Below are 22,086 nucleotides of genomic sequence, written 5' to 3'. Positions count from 1 at the left end.
TCATTCCTTCATTACAAGGATGTTAAGATGCTACATGGAATTCAAATGCTAGATTAATTTCACATTCATAATCACAATCATAAAATAAAGCCTATATAAAACATATTAAATTGAACACTATTTATCCTTCCCTTGTTCATAGGAAATTGTCCACAGGTGGAAACACTGAGGTTTATGCATTAAGGGATTTACACCGATTCGCTATGTCAGACACTTTTACTGTATTGAATAAAATACAAGTTGCCGCACACACAGTTCATTATGAATATACTTTGTATGAGTGGATACATTTTCATTCATTTTGTGGCGTATTTTTACTTTTATTCTTGTTTAAAAAACAATGACTATAGGCTAGCCTATTGATTATGGATGCGGCTGTTTTGGGGGTGTTTGCGGTTGTGGGCAGATCAATAACCTGTCGGAGATCTCAGGTGATGTTAATGGTTTGATGGGAAATTGTGCTTATTGATGAAGTCTGTGATGATGGTCCCCAATCATTGTTGCATTGTCCCTGTTGCCAGACACGCATTAATGCTCCTATGTGTTGAAAGTCACCCTGGATAAGAGCATCTGCTAACAAATACACAATAATAATAATCCATTGTCAGCACTGGTGGCGTGTGATCACAAAGCGCATCAGTGTAACAGCTCTTACTGTGTATTTGATCTTCTCTTACTGTAAAATATGTATGTTTTGTGTAATTCGCCCTGTGCTAAGAAAATTAATGTATTCATAAATTATTAATCATGCACAAACCAACCCAGGACACGTGATTCGTAGGGGCACTGGATTCGGCGTAACACCGCATTTCTGCCAGTGGCAGAAGAAACTGCCCGCAATGACCAGTTAATGACCAGTTCATTAACAAACAATATTTCTATCCAATCTATATCGTAGCATTAAGTGCTAACAGAGCTTGAACAGTTTTGTAGAGAAGAATGGTCTAATATTGCCATATCTAGGTGTGCAAAGTTGTACAGACCCATCCCAACAGACTCACAGCTGTAATTGCTACCAAAGGTGCTTCAACAAAGTATTAACTCGTGGAGACTTATCTAATTATGATTTCAGTTTTGTATTATATATATATATTAATTTAAATCCTTTAAACTGTGAGGCACTGACACAACAAAATGTGTAAAAGTTGTAGATTTTCTATAGGCACTGTATATACATAAATATAGCCAACGTAGTAGGTAATCTCCAGCAGCACCCATAATAGGATGTATATCAAGTAACAAAATAACACTGGGAAATATTTAGTTAATAACCTTTTTATTTCCAATAATATTTCTCCTCTTGCTTTGCTTGACATAATTCTACTCATGCTTCTGGTGCACATTCTATTCAGAAATCTTAATACAAATTAAGGCCTAATCCTAGGAAATAAATTCCTGTTTATCAATTTAATTCCATGTCCAAAATAACATTTTGTGTTGTCAAGCCTGGGGACTGGGGATCTACCATGATGAAATGGTAGAATAGAATACAAGAGAAACACTGATCTCAAATAACTTTAATTAAGAGAGGAGTAATCAATGTTTAAAACTATTAAGGCTTCTTTAATAGTAGGGTGAGAGCTGACAATGTGCTTTCTGTTTGTCTGGAACCTCAGCTGGTTTAGCAGCATGGGAATCTTTCATGAGGGAGGGGGTCCCTGACCTCAATGGAAAAAATAATACACAAAGTTGACGCAGAATGTCTTTTTTTAGTCAATACAATTAATATACAAACTCCCTTTCCCTGCTTTTGAAATGGATGGATTGTACTTGTTTCAATAAAAGGAAAATGTCAGATTTGATTACTAAGCAATTGCGCAATTGTGGTTTTCTGCTTACCCAGGCCTCTATCTAGCAGTATCTTACTCAGCACTGATAAGTGTGCTATCACACAGTACTCAGCATTACATGATATAAAAAATACATTATTATTATGTTGCTGCTCTATTGCATGGTACTTACTTTCAGTCAGAAACACAGCATAAGTTTGATTTTGAAAGCCGGATTGGATCTGTTGAGGCACTGTTTACTATATATTTCAACCAATCCTTTTGTAACCTAAAGTGTGGTGTTGATTTTTGTCTTGCAATTCCAAAGCTCATTTGAATGGCATAAATACCTAGAATACTGCCCTGCCAGAAATATCACTGAATTCAGTCCATGCAAATTAAATGCATATGAATGAAATGCTGTGCAAATATATACCATGCACATGAAAAAGAGCTGATAATGACCTATTTAACACCCAGTGGTTTAAACAAATGCTTGTTATTGAACTCATGTCATATGGATAGGAAGAGGAGGATTATTTTCTCCTAGTAAGAAGAAACATAGTTACCTGTGAAGTAAGAGCACATGTGCCAGAAATGTGCTTGTTATCCCTTTTTTTTCACATCTAACATTTTCCAGGTTTCAGTGCACACTGAACAGGTTGGGGTAATAACATAGGACAATAACATGCCAAATGTCAACAAGATCACAGGGATGTTTTCATTTGAGATGTGCCAGAAAACCTCAAACATGGCCTGTATCTGTTTTTTTTTACTGTGAAATAATATCCACTGAAAGGTATCTGGAAACCAAAATCACTGTCACCTTTCAGCATGGATCTTGAGGGGTTGAAAACCAACAGAAAGACCTTATTCACCCCCCGACCACCTACACAACAGCTTGTGATGTTACCAGGGGTCTGTAATTGAGGACCAGCAGGTTACCGTACCGTATGGCTTCTGCGATCCTCGTGCTCTCTTTCCTCCGGTCACTGGACAGCCTGCCAATGAGGTAAGAGTAATCCAAGCCGCTGCAGAACACACTGCCCACCGCACTGAGGAGCAGGAGCTTGCTGTCGTCAGCTGACGCATTACCCAGTGCCCGTCTCACTTCCTTCATGATCTACAAAAGCGAGAGCAAAAACTGGGTCAGAAACCAAAGGGCTTGGGGTAATTGTCTCTTCTCTGCTGCCAAGTGTGAGCAGAATGTTTCTCTCCTTGTAACTGCCATTAAGAACAAACAAACATATAATGTCAAGTTTTTAAAGATAATTACTGTAAGTTTTTGTCACTTTGCTGCCTGTACAATTTATAGTTGTCTTTTTCCCTCCCCTGTGACTGAATAAACTAGATTAATATGAATCAGTATTAAACTTTTTAAAAGACTGCAATAAAAGACAAGTTTTAGTTTCTTTTATTGCAAAACTTTTCTCATATCCCAGTGAGCAATCTGCCACACAACTTCAGCAGTGCATTGCCATTTATTTTATGCTAATCGATGACTGCTAACCATCACCCCAGACATATTCATGCTGCGTGCACGACTACATGTTGTTTTGCGTCTTTTGTTCAGTTCATTCTCTAACATTTAAAAATGGAGAGACCAGTCTATCAAACCTAACTCTGATGGTTTATCTGTATGTTTGATGAGTCTGGTGATACAAACCATACTAATAAATGTGCTTTTGTATGATCATATGTTCCATTTGATTCTTTAAAGAACAATCAATTCTTGTAAGTATACAATGCCTGCCATACATGTGTAGGCATGCCCGAACCACAGAAATTAGTAGGAGTGGTTTTCAAGTTTTAGGGGATTTCATTATGAAGTGCTCTTTGTAATATATCTTGTAGAAGCACAAAGGGATTGAGGTCAGTGGAATAAGCTGTCTGAGGCAGTATATCAGGATAATAACAGTAGCTACTCAGACATGCAAGGCCAGGTGTATTATTATGGGGGAATTAAGGTTGAAAGCACCACCCGCAATTCCTGACACTTTCATTGGCTTTGAACAGGCTTCACTGCTGTATTCAGAGCTTCTAAAATAATACAAACATCCCCTTCAAATCCGTTTCATCTATCTGCTTTGCATCAAAGGTTGAAACGATATGTGTTGCCAAATACACAACCACAATTACAATATCTATGATTTATGAGGTTAAACTTAGCCTGTTTATTGGTTTGGTTTAACTGCATGGAACACAGTTCAGAAAATCTGTACCAACTGAAAAGAGATCAGACGGTAGATAAGAACTGATGATAAAGCTAGAGGATTTGTAGGTAATCGGAGTTGTAGGTTTTAGTAGCAACTCTTACTTCATCAGACTAACAGTAAAGTGGTATCCCCTTTCACTGTCTATTGCTTGGTTTCCAGGACTGTCTGATCGGTATGATTAACATGACTAGTGTTGATTTACAGACACCATAATAATCTACCAGCTGCTAAACTCAGCAAAGAGAGAAACAGGAAGTGAACACTGAAAACAGCCAACATTAGACTATATAAAGGAAATGACTACAGTTTCAGAGACTCAAGATGGATTTGTATTGATGTTTTGGGAATGCTCTTGATTACTTTCTTGTTTTTTGAATATACAGTGTGCAAAGGCTGCACAATGATGAATAAATGATTGCCGATGGCTTAAGAATCTAATTTGGGCTCACTGCACCAAGAGCCGTGTCTGTTTCTTCCAGTACCCACACATCACATCAAACAACACTGTCCATGTGTTCCCCAGCATCCTATACTAATGAGTGGTTTAAAAGTTATTAATTGAAGCTAGGTTACCTTTTTTATATATAACCACATTAAGTATTTTGCCAATCCTGTAAATAAGAATAGACACATTCTCTCTCATAATGTTGAATTGTAGTGACAGTTAAACGCCCCTACCCTTGCCTTGTTATACAAGTAAGTAGCGAGAGGTCTTTTTGATCTTTTTGATGCCCAGTTATAGGAACCAAAAGACATGACTTATGCTTTTAATGAATGAATTGCAAAACCTTCTTTCCACACTTTACTTGTAAGTCCATTCACAGATCTCTGAACAGTGTTCAGGTCTATGTTAAATTGTACAGCTTCATTGGCTCACACTGGCACATAGTTTGTGCAATCACAAATACATTATGAACCAAAATGAAGACCCAATTTATTTGAATGCCCAATCAATAACCATAATGAAAAAGAAAGAAGCCAGAACACCACCGTGAAGGATTTCTGTGAGCAAAGGAAATTACCCAGTGGGTGCACCATTACCCATCACAGTGGGCTGAATCTCTCATACACCATCCTTACTACCGTGACAGCGATATCCAAAGGCCTGTAATCAACTGATAGAGGCAAATGCTTTGGAAAACAAATTGAAAACCATAACTCCTGGCAGTTGCCTATTTCTAACTCACTCGATTAAGTGTCCTAGGTGGGGTACAAGTTCAAGCTGGCTTCGGTTCTTCAAAACCCTGTTTGGTAGGTTTGTATCAAAGGAATAATGATCAGCTGTATTCTGTTCAACCGCATCCTGTTGTAGACATTGAAAGTTTGTGATAGCAATGCAGTTCCACAATAAGTACTGATGCTTGGTTTGTGCACCGCCGCTTATGATCTCTTCTGTAAAGCAGAATATCCCTGCAGACAGATAGAAGGAAGCTTATTCGTTTGCAGTCTCTACACTGTAGATCTTCAACAACTATGCTTGTGTCTATGCCAGGTGACTCTTCAATTCCCAGCTATTGCGGTTGGTTTTACAATTTCATTTGTGGTGCATGGGTTGTCGCCGAGGGGCTGATCAGATGATATTATAAGTGGGTTTGCATAGACACCAAGTCTAGGCTTGGCCTTCTCTGCTCCACTGCACAATGTATGTCATTTTCCAAGAATTTTAGTTCTGACATTGTCAGAGAATATATACGGCTCCCGATCCAAAAATATATGACCTTGACTGGTACCATCAATTTCCTGACCTCTATAGATCTGGCTTTGACCAGAGAAGGTTGTGCCGGGCCAGAGAGTGTTGGCTGTGGGTACTATCGAGAAAAATGTTTCTTCTATCCCTTGTTCCTTTCTGCAGTTCAAAGGAATGTTGATGTAACGTAAACCTGGGTACTTGTACTATATTATTTGTACCATGGTGCACACATAAGTACTATAATACACTTTAGCACAAGTCTGCCCAGAATGTTTATGCCCAGGTGTGTGTAATGGATAAAATCATGTCAATTCTCTAAGCCTGATTCCACTGACAGAGGGAAACACGTAAGAAAATAGAAGCCTATGTACTCTGATCGTTATTGCAAGATCTAATCCATATGTTATTAATTCAAGGATGATTGCAATCTTTCTTCATGTTTTACATTACAATGTCTATTTGACTTCTAAAATGATAGTGTTTGATGGACTGAATATTAAAGTATGGTGGAGTGCAGCGAATACTGTGAGTTGATAATGGAGGGGGCTGTGTTATAATACTGTGGAGGTGAACTCTACAGTGAGTAATGCTAAGTCTGCAGATATTCCAGAGGGTTTTGCACATAATTATACATTGAAGACTCTGTAATGAGGGCACCATATCTAGTATGAGTGTGACTCACTGATTGTATGGCTTAGAAATCAAATTTCCTGGTTGTGAGAAAAATGGGAAAGCAAGGATAAAGCCACAGGGACTTGATGGCCAAGAGAACCTGACAATTTCTATTGTAATTCATTGGGATTTTAGAATCCAAAGTGTTGCATCAAGGGCAAATAAAGCCTTGTAGGTTGATCGGATCAGTGAATTCCTCCAATTACAGAAAACGTCCCCTGTGTGATCTTCACTGACCACATATGAAACAAAGCACCAGCTAAATGCTGCTTTAGGTATATATAACATTTAAATGTGTACTTAATTAAAAAATGAGACGTTTGAGACTTGAATTTTCTGATTCAGTTTTCTGATGATGTTTTGACTTAAAAAGCCCTTTTACTCTGTTTGTTTTTCCAACTGGATTGTGAAAAGCTCCTCTCCAAAGGATCAATAATAATGCAGTTAGAAACCCATCATTAAAAAACAGATGGGCTCTGTCATTTCATAACTTGGATCTACTTAAATATTACATCCTGACTAATGTCTTGAAGATTGCATGGTTCTGCTTTTCCAATTCTGGAGGAGCACCTTTAACAAGGATGAGAAGAACTCATGTGAGGCTCACATGACTAGAGACCTTGTCAAATTCAGTAGTTTTTTGTGGGAAATAGATTAACACTGTCATGAAATCCAGGCTCCAGATGTCTGCTATACCTTTGGTATCATCTACAAAATATGCAGTGCATACTTGCCCAGATTTGGACACATGAAAAGACAGAAACTGCGGCTGGAGAACCGCACATTTGTTTTGCCAACAGATGGATGGAGAGGGGGAATTAGAGAAAGGAGTATGACCAGTATGGCAGTTCCATAAGAGGATGTAAACTCAATATGATGTGGTGCAATTTCTTATAAAAGATCAAAACCCAAAGAAGAACAATCTTATAGCAAATGTTATCAATTGATGTGAATGTGAAAGTGTTATACAAATAATAGTCAGCATCCCAGACAGCAATTTTGTGAAACTTAATGTGAAAATGAACAGGTACCCTGGTCTCCTGAAAGTGGTCCAGTACTTGTCATTAAACATGGTTTTCATGGTTTTCACACCTATGTCTTTGAGGCTGGTGAGATGCCACCATCACCGTATATGCTTTTGTGGCTCAAAGAAGGCAATGATATATACCCCATTATACATTTATCCCCTCTGCTTTCTTTCTTTTTATGCCCTCCCAATGTGTTAATCTTGACCTGGAACAAACATGAAAGAGATCAAAAGATCATTCTCAGAATTATTCATCAGTCTATCCACTTCTCTTCAAACTGCAAGTCCACAGCCCTAACCACAGATAGGGAGAAATAATGAAGCTCACCGATAAACCATGTTCCCTCTTAGCTTTTTAGGGACAGATACAAATCAAATATTGGCTGAAAAATGGTCAATGGAAGGTTTTTACACAGTTTAGTTATTGCGGTGTCTGTGCTATCTACCACTTATGCCATTGCTCGGTATGAATTTATTAATTCTGCAACATTATCATATGTTTGATAGACACTCTCTTCATTTTCAAATCACTGAATCAGATCCACCAGTCCCTTGCCATGCATCGCTATCAGAGAGTGTTGAAATTTTAAAAACCTGCACATCTGGAGGTCCTTTGACACTAGTGTTTGGTGAAATATACAGTTCCTTCTCCACAAAGTCTGCGTAAAAAGGGATGTATCTGTGATGATACTCAACAGCAGAATACTAAGTGCTCCATCATGTTATGCCTGGCTCAGGTGCAACTTTATGGGTAAAGGACAGCTTTCTTGTTAAATTGCTTCTGTCAGGTGGTCTTTAAAATGTAGTTTTCTGCTTGGGCAAGAATTAAAAGTTTTTTAATTGTTGCAACCAGCTTGTCTGCTTTCAGAAAATGCCTTGATCATGTAACTGGCATTATAAGAGACAAATCCAGTCACATGGATGGTTGAACTTCAAATGCGTTTAAACATTTCTCAATGCCCTGTGCCACTAATGTGTAATTCTGAGTGGAGATTAACCATCGGCTAAAATTGCTTCATTTCTGAGGTATTTGATAGTCCTTGGAGAACAAAATATGCAAAACATACTGATCTTTTGCATCTGTAGACTCATCAATAACTATAGATACAATGTCAAACATCTTTATCAGTTGTACACTTTTCAGCTTGTGCAAATCAGCAATTTGGGGTAGGTATTCCCTTTTACGTTGACCTGCTAAAGAAATTGCTTGATTTATTATGTTTGTTCAGAAATGAACATAGTTTGGGATCATCACATTTCTCCAGGGGAATATTAGCACTAACACATGCCTGTGCCAAATAGAAAATAAGATCTTGTCAGCATTCATACCTTTCTTTCCTCTTATGATTTTAATGGAGATCTCATAGCTGTAACTGCCTTTCGTTTTCTGTGATTTTCTGATGATAAATGTTGGTCTATTGTTAACTTTTGAATATAACCCAAAGATACATTGCAAGATAAATTATACCCATCCGTATACACCAGAACATGAGGTGTTGAGTGCATTCACTCTATGAAATGCTTTTTGATTTTGATGCCTTTGACTCCATGCCTCGGTATCTCAAAGTTTCTTTTTGTGCATCAATTTATTCAATTACCATTTATACTGACCACAATTAGTTTTAAATGTTCTCAATTGTTAAAACAATGTGCTGATTTCTTAATTATGAATTTGCAGTGACTGCAGGGATATCCAGGGGAAAGCAGTTAAATTGCAATTGAATAAAACAAGTCACATAAAACGCAGAGGCTTTTATATAACAAATCTAGTAGAAGGAAACCTAATCGGTTTATGACAACCATATCTTTGCATATGATTTCCGTATTAAGGCTAATGGTTATTATTACTTCCATGTTCATAATTTTGATGAAACTGGTGAATTTAATGCATCCACAAACTGCTTTCCATCAACTTACATACACAAAGTGTTCATGCTTGAGTATTGAATTATTGCTAACTGTAGAATAAACAATCAAAGTCCTGGATTACACTGTATTAAAAAAAAGATCACAAAACATGCTTAAAGTTGTTTTAAAAGTGATGGACTGGGGAAGGAAGTGCTGTTGGATTTAGAAACACCTTCATGACACTCGTGGTTGACAAAAGTAGATGCAGGTTTTCTAGAAAGCTGCATATGTTAATACCTTGCTTATCTAATTTACATATAATTATGTCAATTGGTTGCCTTTATCAAGTGTAGCTTACACAATCTGAGGTAACCGCTTCAATACAGACTAAAATAGAATTAGATTAATAATTTCCAGGAATGCTTTAACAGTGTTGTTCATGTGTTGCAAATGTGCTGACATTTGTATTGAAATGTGTTGCTAATTGTGAGAATACATTGTGAAACTTTGTAAACTATGTGTGAAGGAAGTTAGCAGTCACTGCAAGAGGTGCAGGCATTTCAACCTTACAGGGAATGCTGCTGATAACACGGTTATCTGGAAAGCCACAGGGGTTGCTGTTATGCTGCGAGTTTAGGAGGCCTCGGAGGACTTCAGATTTATCTAGTGCTAACTGTACAATACCCCATGGGAAATAATGCTTAGATAATTTCTACATTAAAGGACTTGTCCTGCATTTATAACCAGTTATCCCCCTATATTATTTAAGAGACTGACTTTCCACTGATTAGCACATTCCAATAATTCCATTATTTATGTAGAATCAAAGGGATATAAGCCAATTCAGACAATGCCATCCCAGCACTAGCCCATATATCAGTAGTTCTGAATAGTCAGTGTTTCACAAAACTAATTCTGGAAAGCAATGCTCGGGTTACAAATGGATCATCATATACCATATCTGGAATGTGCATTATGAGAGAAACAGACAAGCTATAAACCCAGATGACAGGAATCTGAAGCACAATGCAAAACATACCTGTATCCTTTGGGAAAATAAACGCAGTACTTTGGAACATGGTAAGTCACAATCAATTTTTCAAGCTAGAAACTGTATTCAATACTTCGGCGCAACTCAAATGTTTCTCTAAACTAAAAACAGCAATGTGGGAATTCTCCAGAATCTAACATTTGTTATAATCTAGCTGGTATGTGTACAGCAGCTGATTCATCACTGTGATGACTAAGTATAACTGCTTCTGTATCATTATACAGTGTTATAATATATCAGAGTGCTTGAAGACTGACTACAGTGTATTTTTACAGCATCCAGCAGATGATGTCACACTCCCAGCAGCCTTAGTGGCTGGTTCAAATCACTCGCCATTTTGGCAGGCAAGCTAATCGCGTTACTTGGAAGGCAGTATGACAAAGTTAATCTACAATGCTAGAAAGTTGTTGTGCACTGGGTCGTCACAACAGGCGGGGGCAAGGGAAAGGATATGTGAAAGGGAGATCTTTGTATACGCTAACTTCTAATACAATCAGATGGATTTCAGACATAAAACGAGCATAGAGTATAAGCCAAAAGACTGAGCAAGACCATGACCGGAATCCTACTAGGATGCATTGGCATTTGTGTAGTGATCATTTCATTTTGGGGTACTTTTTTTTTTTTTTTTACAATTGTCAAAACTCTTACATTGTATTGAAAGACTTTCCTCGATAATTTAATTTAAGGAGGTTTTCAGTGGCCACAAATCTTGTCATATTGAATACAATCGAATTCCAATTAAAAGGTTTTTGTTTGTGTGCTTATTTTATTTTTGTTGTGATGGTGTCTGTGTTACAATACAGATCTCAAGCATCATACTTAGTTAACAAATTCACTTTCACTCACTTTCACTGTTCACTCTTTTACTGTGACAACTTTTTGTGAAAGTCTACAGCAGCAAAATATCAGAAAGAAATTATAAATAACCCAAACGGGTAGAAGAATGTTGCCGCAGCAAGCACCTTTTTAAATATGTAACATCCATGTTGGGTGCATTATTAGGATCAGTGATACCGAGTCTCTGTAGCTTAGACATATATCTAATTATACCTGTCTGATCAAGGTGAACTGTGTAATCACACAGTCTGAAAATCAGCTAAATATTGTTGTTGTTTGTCAAATCCCACTGTATCGCAGCAAGCGGGTTGCCTGGCAAGATGGTGGTGTTTTGATCCGCGGTGCTTCGAGGTCATGTGACTGCAGGAGCTCTATAGGCACAGTAATGCATGATTTACTGTTTACCAATGAAAAGGAAAAAAAGTGATATGAAAATGGTTGGATAAACCTATTGAAGAAAAAACAAAATAACTTAGTGACAAATAACAAGTTTGACTGAGCTCTAATGTGAGAAAAGTATATTTTGATAAGCCTAGCAAACTCACTACAAGGCACATTCCAGAAAACACCACGGATGAGAGGGCCTGTCAAATGACGAATGGCTGAACTGGAAGATCTATCCAGTTATACAGCTCTGGAAAAAATTAAGTGACCACTGCAATTGCTTCTTAAATCAGCATCTCTACATGTATGGCAGCCATTCCATTCCATTCATATTTTTATTTGGAATTTGGGAGAAATGTTGTCAGTAGTTTATAGAATAAAACAAAAATGTTAATTTTATGCAAACACATACCTATAAATAGTAAAACCAGAGAAACTGATAATTTTGCAGTGGTCTCTTAATTTTTTCCAGAGATCAACCTCTAAAATAAAATGGTGACCATATATGGCACCAAACTGCTACTTTGGTCGATAGTTTATTCAGTTGCTTTGTGGGAGTTGTCTCAAGCATAATGATCAACAAAAGACTATGCACATGCATGAATGTTGTCTACTATTTAATAGAACCATTCCATACATTGGCTTGCCTTATTTACATATACAGAGTGAACTAGACGTTTATTACCATATAACTGTGTTTACCTGTATCAGTCAATCAAAGCTGTCCTGATAAAAAATATTTAATGCAAATGAGTGTAGTTATTGTAATAAACAATATATAACAGTTACAATGTGAAATTACTATTGTGTTTAGCCTCGGGGTTCAAGGCCTGCTTTTCATGAAACCAGTTTGTGAGGAACAGGCTCAGGTTCGTTAAATGTACGAGGGAAGATAAAACTTAGTAGTGTGGGGCCTAAAACAGATATGATAGCAATGAACAGCCAAAACTGGAGCTGATCTATAAGCAGTATCATGCCTAACATGAACTACTTTGAGGCACTCAGAGGGTAATATGAATCGTGTGAAATTATAACGGTTACCAGACATGCAAAAACAGTTACAATGGCCTCTATTTTGACATTTTGGCCTTTGGGGAGAGGACTTGGGTTAAATGTAATGGAAGAAAACAATTTCCACACTTAGTTATGACAGCAAAACACACTCTTTACACTGCTAATTACATCATATAGCCTAATATTCAATAGTTTAAAAAGCATTTCTATGTAACTTTGTGAAACCTAAAACAACCCTTATGAAAATTAGATTTTATATTGGACAACATGGCATTAGTTATATATTTTTATAAGATGTAATGCAAAATACATTTTAAAACCAACTAAATACATAATATATTCAATCATGTAGTAGTGCTGACCACAGGTAGAAAACATCTCAGACCATAAAACTGAATTTGAATGGTCAATATGCAAAGCAATACACTGAGCCAGGCTTGACAGCCCCAGAATGTGACAGAGCCGGAGGCTGAGCTCGAGACTTGCTCACGCCTTCAATAGTGCTCTTATATTGAGTGAGCACAGCTGGCCAATTTGACACTGACACCCACACACAAGCAGTTTTCAATCAAGTAAGTATGGAATAGGTTATATGTGCAGAAAAAAAGTATGCTCTCAAAAAGTCCAACTACATACAGGGGGCTGTCGGCAGCATTCTACAATAATATGTGCTATTCCTCGTGAATTCTGACAGAATAGCACATGAACAACACAGTAATTCATCATGCCTCTCATATGAGTCCTGATTAAAGTTATAATCAATTCCCCCCTCTGATGTCACAGTGAGTTTACAATCCATATGGATTTGAAATTCCTTTGTAACAACTGGTGTTGAACACTCACACAAATAATGTGTTCAGGAAGTCATAGTCTTCATGAACCAGTGACTGAGGAACAGGGTATATGAATTCATAATATGTTACATTTCTAATTAATTTGTTGATAATTTTTCATCAGTAATAGATGTATTTATAAATATGAATTTGCCTCTTGCACGTAACGATTTATTTTTAAGTCATACTTTACAGTAATGGGCACCAATTCTTCATGAATTGACATATGAATACAATAGGAATAACACATGAACACCTTATGCACGTCACCCGAGGATATTTTTTTCCACACGGTAACTGAGCAACAAGGTCTCTATTGCCTCTGTACAACGTATTCCAAATTGTGAAGAAAAAGAAGAGGTAAGCAGAAATGTGAACATTTGAAATCAGTTTTGTATGAACAAATCATGGACAGTTCATTAGAAAATACAGTGAATAGAGTCTGACAATAATAGTTTCTTCACATGATGTACACAGGGTAACATGAATACTACATTTCTTCATGAAGTTAACATATTAAGAAGAAAATCTAGTCATACACAGGTCAAATACTGTGAAAAGTGTCTTTTCATGGCTAACGGACAATAATAGCTTCTTCACATGACATACACATGATAAGCAGATAAGCAGTATGAATAAGCAATACTGTGATCAATACAAATGCACTTACTGTTGCATATGGATGCCGAGTACAATGGGCCATAATATCAGGGTGTTTGCACTGGTGTCAAAAGTAACCGAGAAACAACACCTTAGTATTCATATTATAGAGATCTAGATTTTTCTATAGCACTTTTATGACCTTGGTTTAACATCCTAATTGAAAAACTAGAACAAATATACACTTAGACATTTTGTTTCTTCATGAGAAATTAATAATAATGAACAACAGGCAACATTAAAAACACCAAACACATGTGTCTTGTGCACAAGGAATTCATAGTTAGGAGTGTAGGGGGGAAATTATAATCTTTTAAAACAATCACATACAAACATAACTTTACCAACTATTGATTGATTCCATGATACAGATATTACATGTAAAGCCTAGTAACAATTGCAAAGGAGCCCACCAGCATTGCTGTAGTACAAATCAGTTTGTTTACCTGAACCTTCAGGAAGAACATTGACACTCTCTACAATGGAGCGTCAGAGTGGATAGGAAGGTCTTCATGATGAATATGTTTCTCCAATTGAACATATAACATTTGATTCACATTTGATCTCAAGTCACCAGTCACTGCCCAGGTACACCTAAGTCACCACTCAAGTAAACATTGAATGTTAAGTATTCTTTTACACTTAATCAAAGGCTGAGATGGATGCTTCATTCATTGAGTTAATATACATGAAATGATCACACTAATTTCTTGATCATGTGCATCCACAACTATTGTTATTACAGACAGCTCCAGACAAAAGAGGTTCATACCCAATCACCAGAGAACAATGATCATTTGATTTCTGATCAGGGCTGGGCGATATGGTCAAAAATGTTATCACAATAAAAAAAAATCATATCAGTTGATATCGATAATTATCACAATAAATGTCAAATCATTATATCTTTCAAGTTTAAAGGCTGGTTTTTGCTCCTGAGTGAAAGTTGAAGAAACAAGATGGTTAATTGTGGTTTTAAACTATTCTTTATGGTCAGAACATGACAAACACTGGCCAAACAGTGGATCATTTCAGGTAGAACATTCAAAACAATTATAATGATACAATATTTTTTCAACATAAAAATATGCATGAGTAAAACTAAGTAAAATCCCTTTTCAGTCCTTTTCCCTCAACAAAATAAATATCTGCAGTCTGATGTATAACAGCCCCACAGACACAATCAGCATGAAGGTGAACATGATTTAGTTAACGTGTGTCCATTTACAAGTTAAATGAAACTTGTGTATTTTGTTTCAACTGTAACTTGCCCTGGTTAAGGGTGTGTGCTAAGTAAATTAAAAATAAGATGGCAAATAGTGTAGTTTGCAGTTACACATCTGTAGTAAGAGTAATACGTTAAGGGAGTCAAGTTGTGCCATTTAAAATACATATCTACTAGCACATATCTTGATGATAATTGCAATAATAACAATAATAATTAATAGCAAATATTTTATTGTTGCACATGGAAAAGTTTTCTTACATTAACGTAATGCGTGTCTGAATATAATGCTGTCTATACACGTTTAGCTCTTCTTAATATCTCTTAACAGAAAAGTGTATTTATTACAAGTCTCCAATCATGTAAAGCAGAAAGAATAAAATAGACACAAAAGTCCTTTCCACGTCAGGTTCTATCACTCGTAGTGTTGTTTTCGGTCTTTGTTTTTAAAACTAAACAAACCAAACCCACAGTCGCTCTGCTCCTGCACAAAAAATTAACTTTTGACACGGCCCGGTTTCACGGACAGCTCTGGCGTGGTGCTGACGGCATGGACACTTAAGCCAGTGGTCTGAGGCGCGAGTGTGTTTAGTGGCGTGTACCTCTCCACGTGCATATTGTCACTTCTCTGCACGTTGCTGCTGCGTCACAGAGGTGAATTGGACTGTTGTACCGAATTATCGACATTATCGAAAATTAATCTATATCGTTTTTGAGGGAAGAAATTACCTCGATAATTATTGATATCGATTTATCACCCAGCCCTATTTCTGATAGTACCAGAACTATCAGAAACTGAACTGAAATAGGTTTGAACAGGCTTTCATGAGATTACATCACATAATGTCCAAGATATGTGTAGAAAATGTAATTTCATTTTCCTAACAAGAGAAATAGGCAAATTCATGTTTACAAATACATCTATTCCTACAAAGCAAATGGAAAAAACAACAACTTCAGTTCATTAAAAAAATGTAAGGAGGAGAAAGTAAACATTTTGATATTAGAAAAAAATATGAATTTATACCCCATTGTAAAAATATACAGTAATGTGATCCATAACTCCTGCGGCACAGTGCATGCACACTTCTTTCCAATTGAGGGTGCCTACTTTCAAAGTTTACAATGGAAAATAGTAATAGTAATAATAATCATATTCTTATAATTTAAATCTTCAGTTCTCTTAATATCAAATATGGAAAAAAATAAACGGGTGCAAAAAAATACACAATATTTTCAAAAGAGACACATTAGCTGCTATAGTTATGACTCTTATATTCACGATATTCAGTTGGAAGAAGCCAACGGACGTTTGTTGTGAATGCATTCAGAAACTCTAGTACTGCTATATCCTTAATTAGATAAAGAAAGCTACATCTGCCTGACACCAAAGACAAAGTACCTTACCTCGGGGGTTAGTGCATTGTTGTCAGATGTTTGGCTTGATAGCAGTATGTGTGTGAAACCGTCTTCTTTCCTAACCACAATGTCCCTGAATCGACAGTTGCTTTCATTCTGCCGAACGTTGTATCTGAGTCTCTTGTCAAACACATAGCCTTTCTCTTCCACCAGTTTCCGTTTCATTGAACTGTGCAAATTAATTCCACCATTAGAAAGTGTGGACCCTGTTTGAGAGAAGAAGGAGGGGGGATAAGATTAATTCATGGCTGCTGTCATAAAGTATAGTGTGGTGCTTATGAACAGTTGGATTTTAACAGCCACGCATCCAACTCATCCATTAAAACGCCAACCTGATCACAAACTATAATGGATTTCAACTTTGTATAGAATTGTTACAGGTTCTCAAGGGATTAAGCACATTTTTTAACTACCCTCAATTATTCAGTTTCTTTTTAGCAGGAGGTGCTACAATTAATACAGTGCTTTGAGGAGTTTACAAATTCTAAAAATAAAAGCAGAATTAATTTAAAAACAGATTTGGCTGGGTTTCAAGAATCCACTGAAGACGGATGCAGCCTTTCAGGAAATCTTCAGAGCCACCATTACCATAATCCTCCTTAATCAAAACTAGCTATTCCTCCCACATTATCTATATATAGGTTCAATAAATCTCGCAGTATGGTTGTAGTTCGATTTCTAATGTTATAATAATAACATTATAACATTATAATCATAACACTGGTTGAGAATAATGTTTTAAATAATGGGAATTCCTTAAAATATATCCCAATTGTCCCCGACACACCTAGTAAAAAAATAAATACATACAATACCAAATAACAAGGGTAATTTACCACAAAAAAAAAAGCTATAACAGGTCTTGGTTTAAGTCAACCAAAATAATAAATGTACACGCCTACACTTGTGTGAAGACGTGTAATCAGTATGTTGGGTATTCCTCCAAAACCTGCTTAACCAATTGAGAAGACTAAACTTCCCTGACAATACAAAGAAATATAATGGCTGCTTGAGTTGTTTGTGCAGCTTTTAACAATCCTTCTTAAATGGTTTTCAAAAAATGGCATCATCATGTAACTCATTGACAACTGTAGGGCCTTGAGGACCATTACATGACTTCCTCGAGTCGCCGTTCCTTTTTGGCAAAGAAGCAGGAGCATTCTCCACATACTGTGTGTCATTTCATCAAGGCGTTCTGCTGCAGTGTGTGTCTGTTCCCAGTATGTTATCACCGTCTCCAGTTGATTCAGGCAGTGTATGCCCAGTTCTGGTCAACTATTACTTCTGTCTGCACTGCAATTATACTTGTGTTTTAAACAGGATAAATCAAGCATATTTTATTAGCTTTTGCAGATTTAGAATGACATACACACAATCTGAGCACACATTACTGTCGTTATCAACTTTATTTTTCAGCTCAAAGAAAAGAAAATACATAGGAGGTATATACATGATTCATTTAATGTAATTTTTGTTCTGCTGGTAATAAAACCAATAACCACAACAATATACATTTAAGATAAAGTATGTGCTATGCACTCATTTTGGCTTTGTTCATTTCACCTGATAAAACAGTTGAAAAGAGGTCATAAATATTTCAAAATTAAGCCCATAAAGCTGTAACTGTTATCAAGGCTGTAAAATACAGTTATTGTTCTGGAAGAAAAAACAACTCAGTAATGGATTCTTATAGAATGAGGAAACTTGTTTTGTATTCATTATTTAATCAGTGTACCTTATCATACATTGTCAAGAAAAGAAGGGCTGGAAGGGCATTCCTGCTTGGTGTATGATTGATTCAGGAAAGTTTGACACATACTATAGTATTACTTTGACCCCATAAATTAGATAAGATAATTAGTTTTCAATTCAGGAGGGATGATCTCCTTAAAGGAAAACAGTACACCAAATCACACACAATCTCTAGTATATAATCTACTTAATACAGTATATTTTTTAAACATATTTATTTACTTAAATAATTTAGCCAGACAAATGTATAGATGTAAAATGTGTGTATATCTAGGGGCTGTTTACTGATCTTAGCTTGATCTCTCTACTCTCAGATTTGTAGTGGAAAAATTAAATACGTGTGAAAGCGTGGGGGTGTGTCCATGGTGCTTGGATTGATATACACTCACCTAAAGGATTATTAGGAACACCATACTAATACTGTGTTTGACCCCCTTTCGCCTTCAGAACTGCCTTAATTCTACGTGGCATTGATTCAACAAGGTGTTGAAAGCATTCTTTAGAAATGTTGGCCCATATTGATAGGATAGCATCTTGCAGTTGATGGAGATTTGTGGGATGCACATCCAGGGCACGAAGCTCCCGTTCCACCACATCCCAAAGATGCTCTATTGGGTTGAGATCTGGTGACTGTGGGGGCCAGTTTAGTACAGTGAACTCATTGTCATGTTCAAGAAACCAATTTGAAATGATTCGACCTTTGTGACATGGTGCATTATCCTGCTGGAAGTAGCCATCAGAGGATGGGTACATGGTGGTCATAAAGGGATGGACATGGTCAGAAACAATGCTCAGGTAGGCCGTGGCATTTAAACGATGCCCAATTGGCACTAAGGGGCCTAAAGTGTGCCAAGAAAACATCCCCCACACCATTACACCACCACCACCAGCCTGCACAGTGGTAACAAGGCATGATGGATCCATGTTCTCATTCTGTTTACGCCAAATTCTGACTCTACCATCTGAATGTCTCAACAGAAATCGAGACTCATCAGACCAGGCAACATTTTTCCAGTCTTCAACTGTCCAATTTTGGTGAGCTTGTGCAAATTGTAGCCTCTTTTTCCTATTTGTAGTGGAGATGAGTGGTTCCCGGTGGGGTCTTCTGCTGTTGTAGCCCATCCGCCTCAAGGTTGTACGTGTTGTGGCTTCACAAATGCTTTGCTGCATACCTCGGTTGTAACGAGTGGTTATTTCAGTCAAAGTTGCTCTTCTATCAGCTTGAATCAGTCGGCCCATTCTCCTCTGACCTCTAGCATCAACAAGGCATTTTCGCCCACAGGACTGCCGCATACTGGATGTTTTTCCCTTTTCACACCATTCTTTGTAAACCCTAGAAATGGTTGTGCGTGAAAATCCCAGTAACTGAGCAGATTGTGAAATACTCAGACCGGCCCGTCTGGCACCAACAACCATGCCACGCTCAAAATTGCTTAAATCACCTTTCTTTCCCATTCAGACATTCAGTTTGGAGTTCAGGAGATTGTCTTGACCAGGACCACACCCCTACATGCATTGAAGCAACTGCCATGTGATTGGTTGGTTAGATAATTGCATTAATGAGAAATTGAACAGGTGTTCCTAATAATCCTTTAGGTGAGTGTATAGGTGGGGTCTAGGAAGTAAGTGTAGACGAAGCAGGGGTATGGTGAATGGAAGTAATTTATTTACTATCCACAGTGTACTGTGACTCAAAGCAAAGAGACAGACAAAAAACATAAACATAACATAAAACATAACTCTTCTTTGAGTCTAATCTTAACTGCGATACTGATTCCTCTCTAAACAGATACACAGTAACACCACACCACTCAACAGATTGTTACACAAGTTTTACTAATCTGCTTTACATATTAACATGGGGGACACAATTCTGGGGTTTCAAAGACCACATTTTGGTGAAGGTAATAAAGTTGTATTAATGAAGCATTTATGACTGTCTTTTGGACTTATATAATAGCACTTCAGCCCACCATTTTCCCACATAACACACATTTCAAATTATTTAAAACAAGAAACACTAAATAATACATTTAAAAAAGCTATATATACAGTAATATTATTCTAACCTTAGACCTTGATGTATTGGGAATTTATACACTGAAAAAGAGACTTTGCTAGGTCTAGCAAATCTTTCACTTCTATCAGTGTTTCATACCTAGGATTTAGGCAAAATCTACTAGACATTTGTGGTTTCTATCTATGTGCACTGTGCCTATGGTTTCCATAAATTCAGGACACATTAAGACAGGAATCAATGGCCCTATATTAAAAGTAATGAATGCATAAGGGTCATTCCATATTAAATAAATGGAAAATGAGTGTAAATTTTAGGCCTGAATGACCTCTCATTAATATGTATAATGCACCCTCACCAAACCTATGGTCATGATTTCCTCCCTGATCGGCATAAAAAGGTGTTTTTGGCATGATGCTATTGCTCTCATACGGAAGCGTATTCCTGCCACACGAAAAAAAAAATCACGTAATTACATGATAACTATCACGTTGTTAAGTGATAGGGAATTATTACGTTTTTACGTGTTAGGGAATTATTACGTTTTTACGTGTTAGGGAATTATCACATTTTTACGTGTTAGGGAATTATCACGTTTTTACGTGATAGGGAATTATTATGTTATTACGTGATAGGGAATTGTCACATAATAACAGACTGAACTAGAATACTGGAGACAAAGCAATGATGTCAGACGTTAGGGATTTTGTACGAAATTACTTTAGGTTGGGATTTAGCCCCAGGGAAATGTTACAGTATTTGGCTCATGTATACCATGTCATAATAAACATTAGGACACTCAGGTGTATCCGAAACAACGATTATTTTGCAAAATGTTTATCTTAAATTAAGCAACACGTACATTTATTGTGCAAAGGTTGACATTTTAAATTAAGTTTTTCAACAAAGCTGTTTTATAAACTAAATCCCATAATACTGCAATTTCACTATGGTAAAATACTGATTATACTAGACATTTCAAGGAATGGAGAATATATTCAGAAAATACACATATTAAGTTCAGCATGTGCATAGGCATGTTTTGTGCGTGTGTCTATGTATGTTTGTTTTACTCAAGATAATAATAATGTGTGAATGTTACAAATAAGCTTGGGGAGTCATATATACTGCGTGTATGTATGTTTCCACCCAGGCTAAAACGATAGTCTGACAATATAAATACTGTGCATTTGTTCAGGATAATTCATATTGAGTAGTTTCTATTTTTAAGTTATTAGATTATTACTGTTGACTCAATAGAATGTGAGATGTCCCAGATTCAATTTGATCGACATGCTCTATTTGTCCATGATCACATACATATTCCTGATCTTCAAATAGTAATGGTTGTAGGAGCCAATTTATGTATTAATAAACATTTATAATAATATGTTTTGTTTAACTTGTATTTCTGTATGTTACATTGAGTATACATAATTCAATTATTTTTCAATTGAAAACTTGATAATTAACGTAATTGATAATTGGGTGAGAAAGGGGAAGGAGTGAAATAGTTCAGGAAATTGGATGGGGCGGGGTATAGATGGTGTATTGTTGGGTCACAGACCAGTTTTAAACTACCTGTACCTTGTTTTGAAGAAAATGTGTAAATAAAGATGATGTAAATAATATCTGGATGCATGGACATTGATTAAAGCGAAATGGTGAG

At 36.6% G+C, this 22,086-nt stretch overlaps 1 protein-coding gene across 1 annotated transcript in view; it reads right to left on the bottom strand.

Moving 5' to 3' along the window:
• The window catches only part of LOC136759178 (chromodomain Y-like protein 2), a 94,722-nt gene that overhangs the window by 8,588 nt on the left and 64,048 nt on the right, over window positions 1–22,086 (bottom strand). The window contains exons 3-4 of the mRNA XM_066714059.1: window positions 16,637–16,854; window positions 2,720–2,892 (exon numbers count right to left, since the gene is read on the bottom strand). Coding sequence (XP_066570156.1) covers window positions 2,720–2,892; window positions 16,637–16,854 — 391 coding nt within the window. The remainder of the gene's footprint in view (window positions 1–2,719; window positions 2,893–16,636; window positions 16,855–22,086) is intronic.

This window comes from Amia ocellicauda, chromosome 9 (genome assembly GCF_036373705.1).
Source record: "Amia ocellicauda isolate fAmiCal2 chromosome 9, fAmiCal2.hap1, whole genome shotgun sequence".
Taxonomy (NCBI): domain Eukaryota; kingdom Metazoa; phylum Chordata; class Actinopteri; order Amiiformes; family Amiidae; genus Amia; species Amia ocellicauda.
This window is presented reverse-complemented; position numbering and strand designations above follow the sequence as displayed.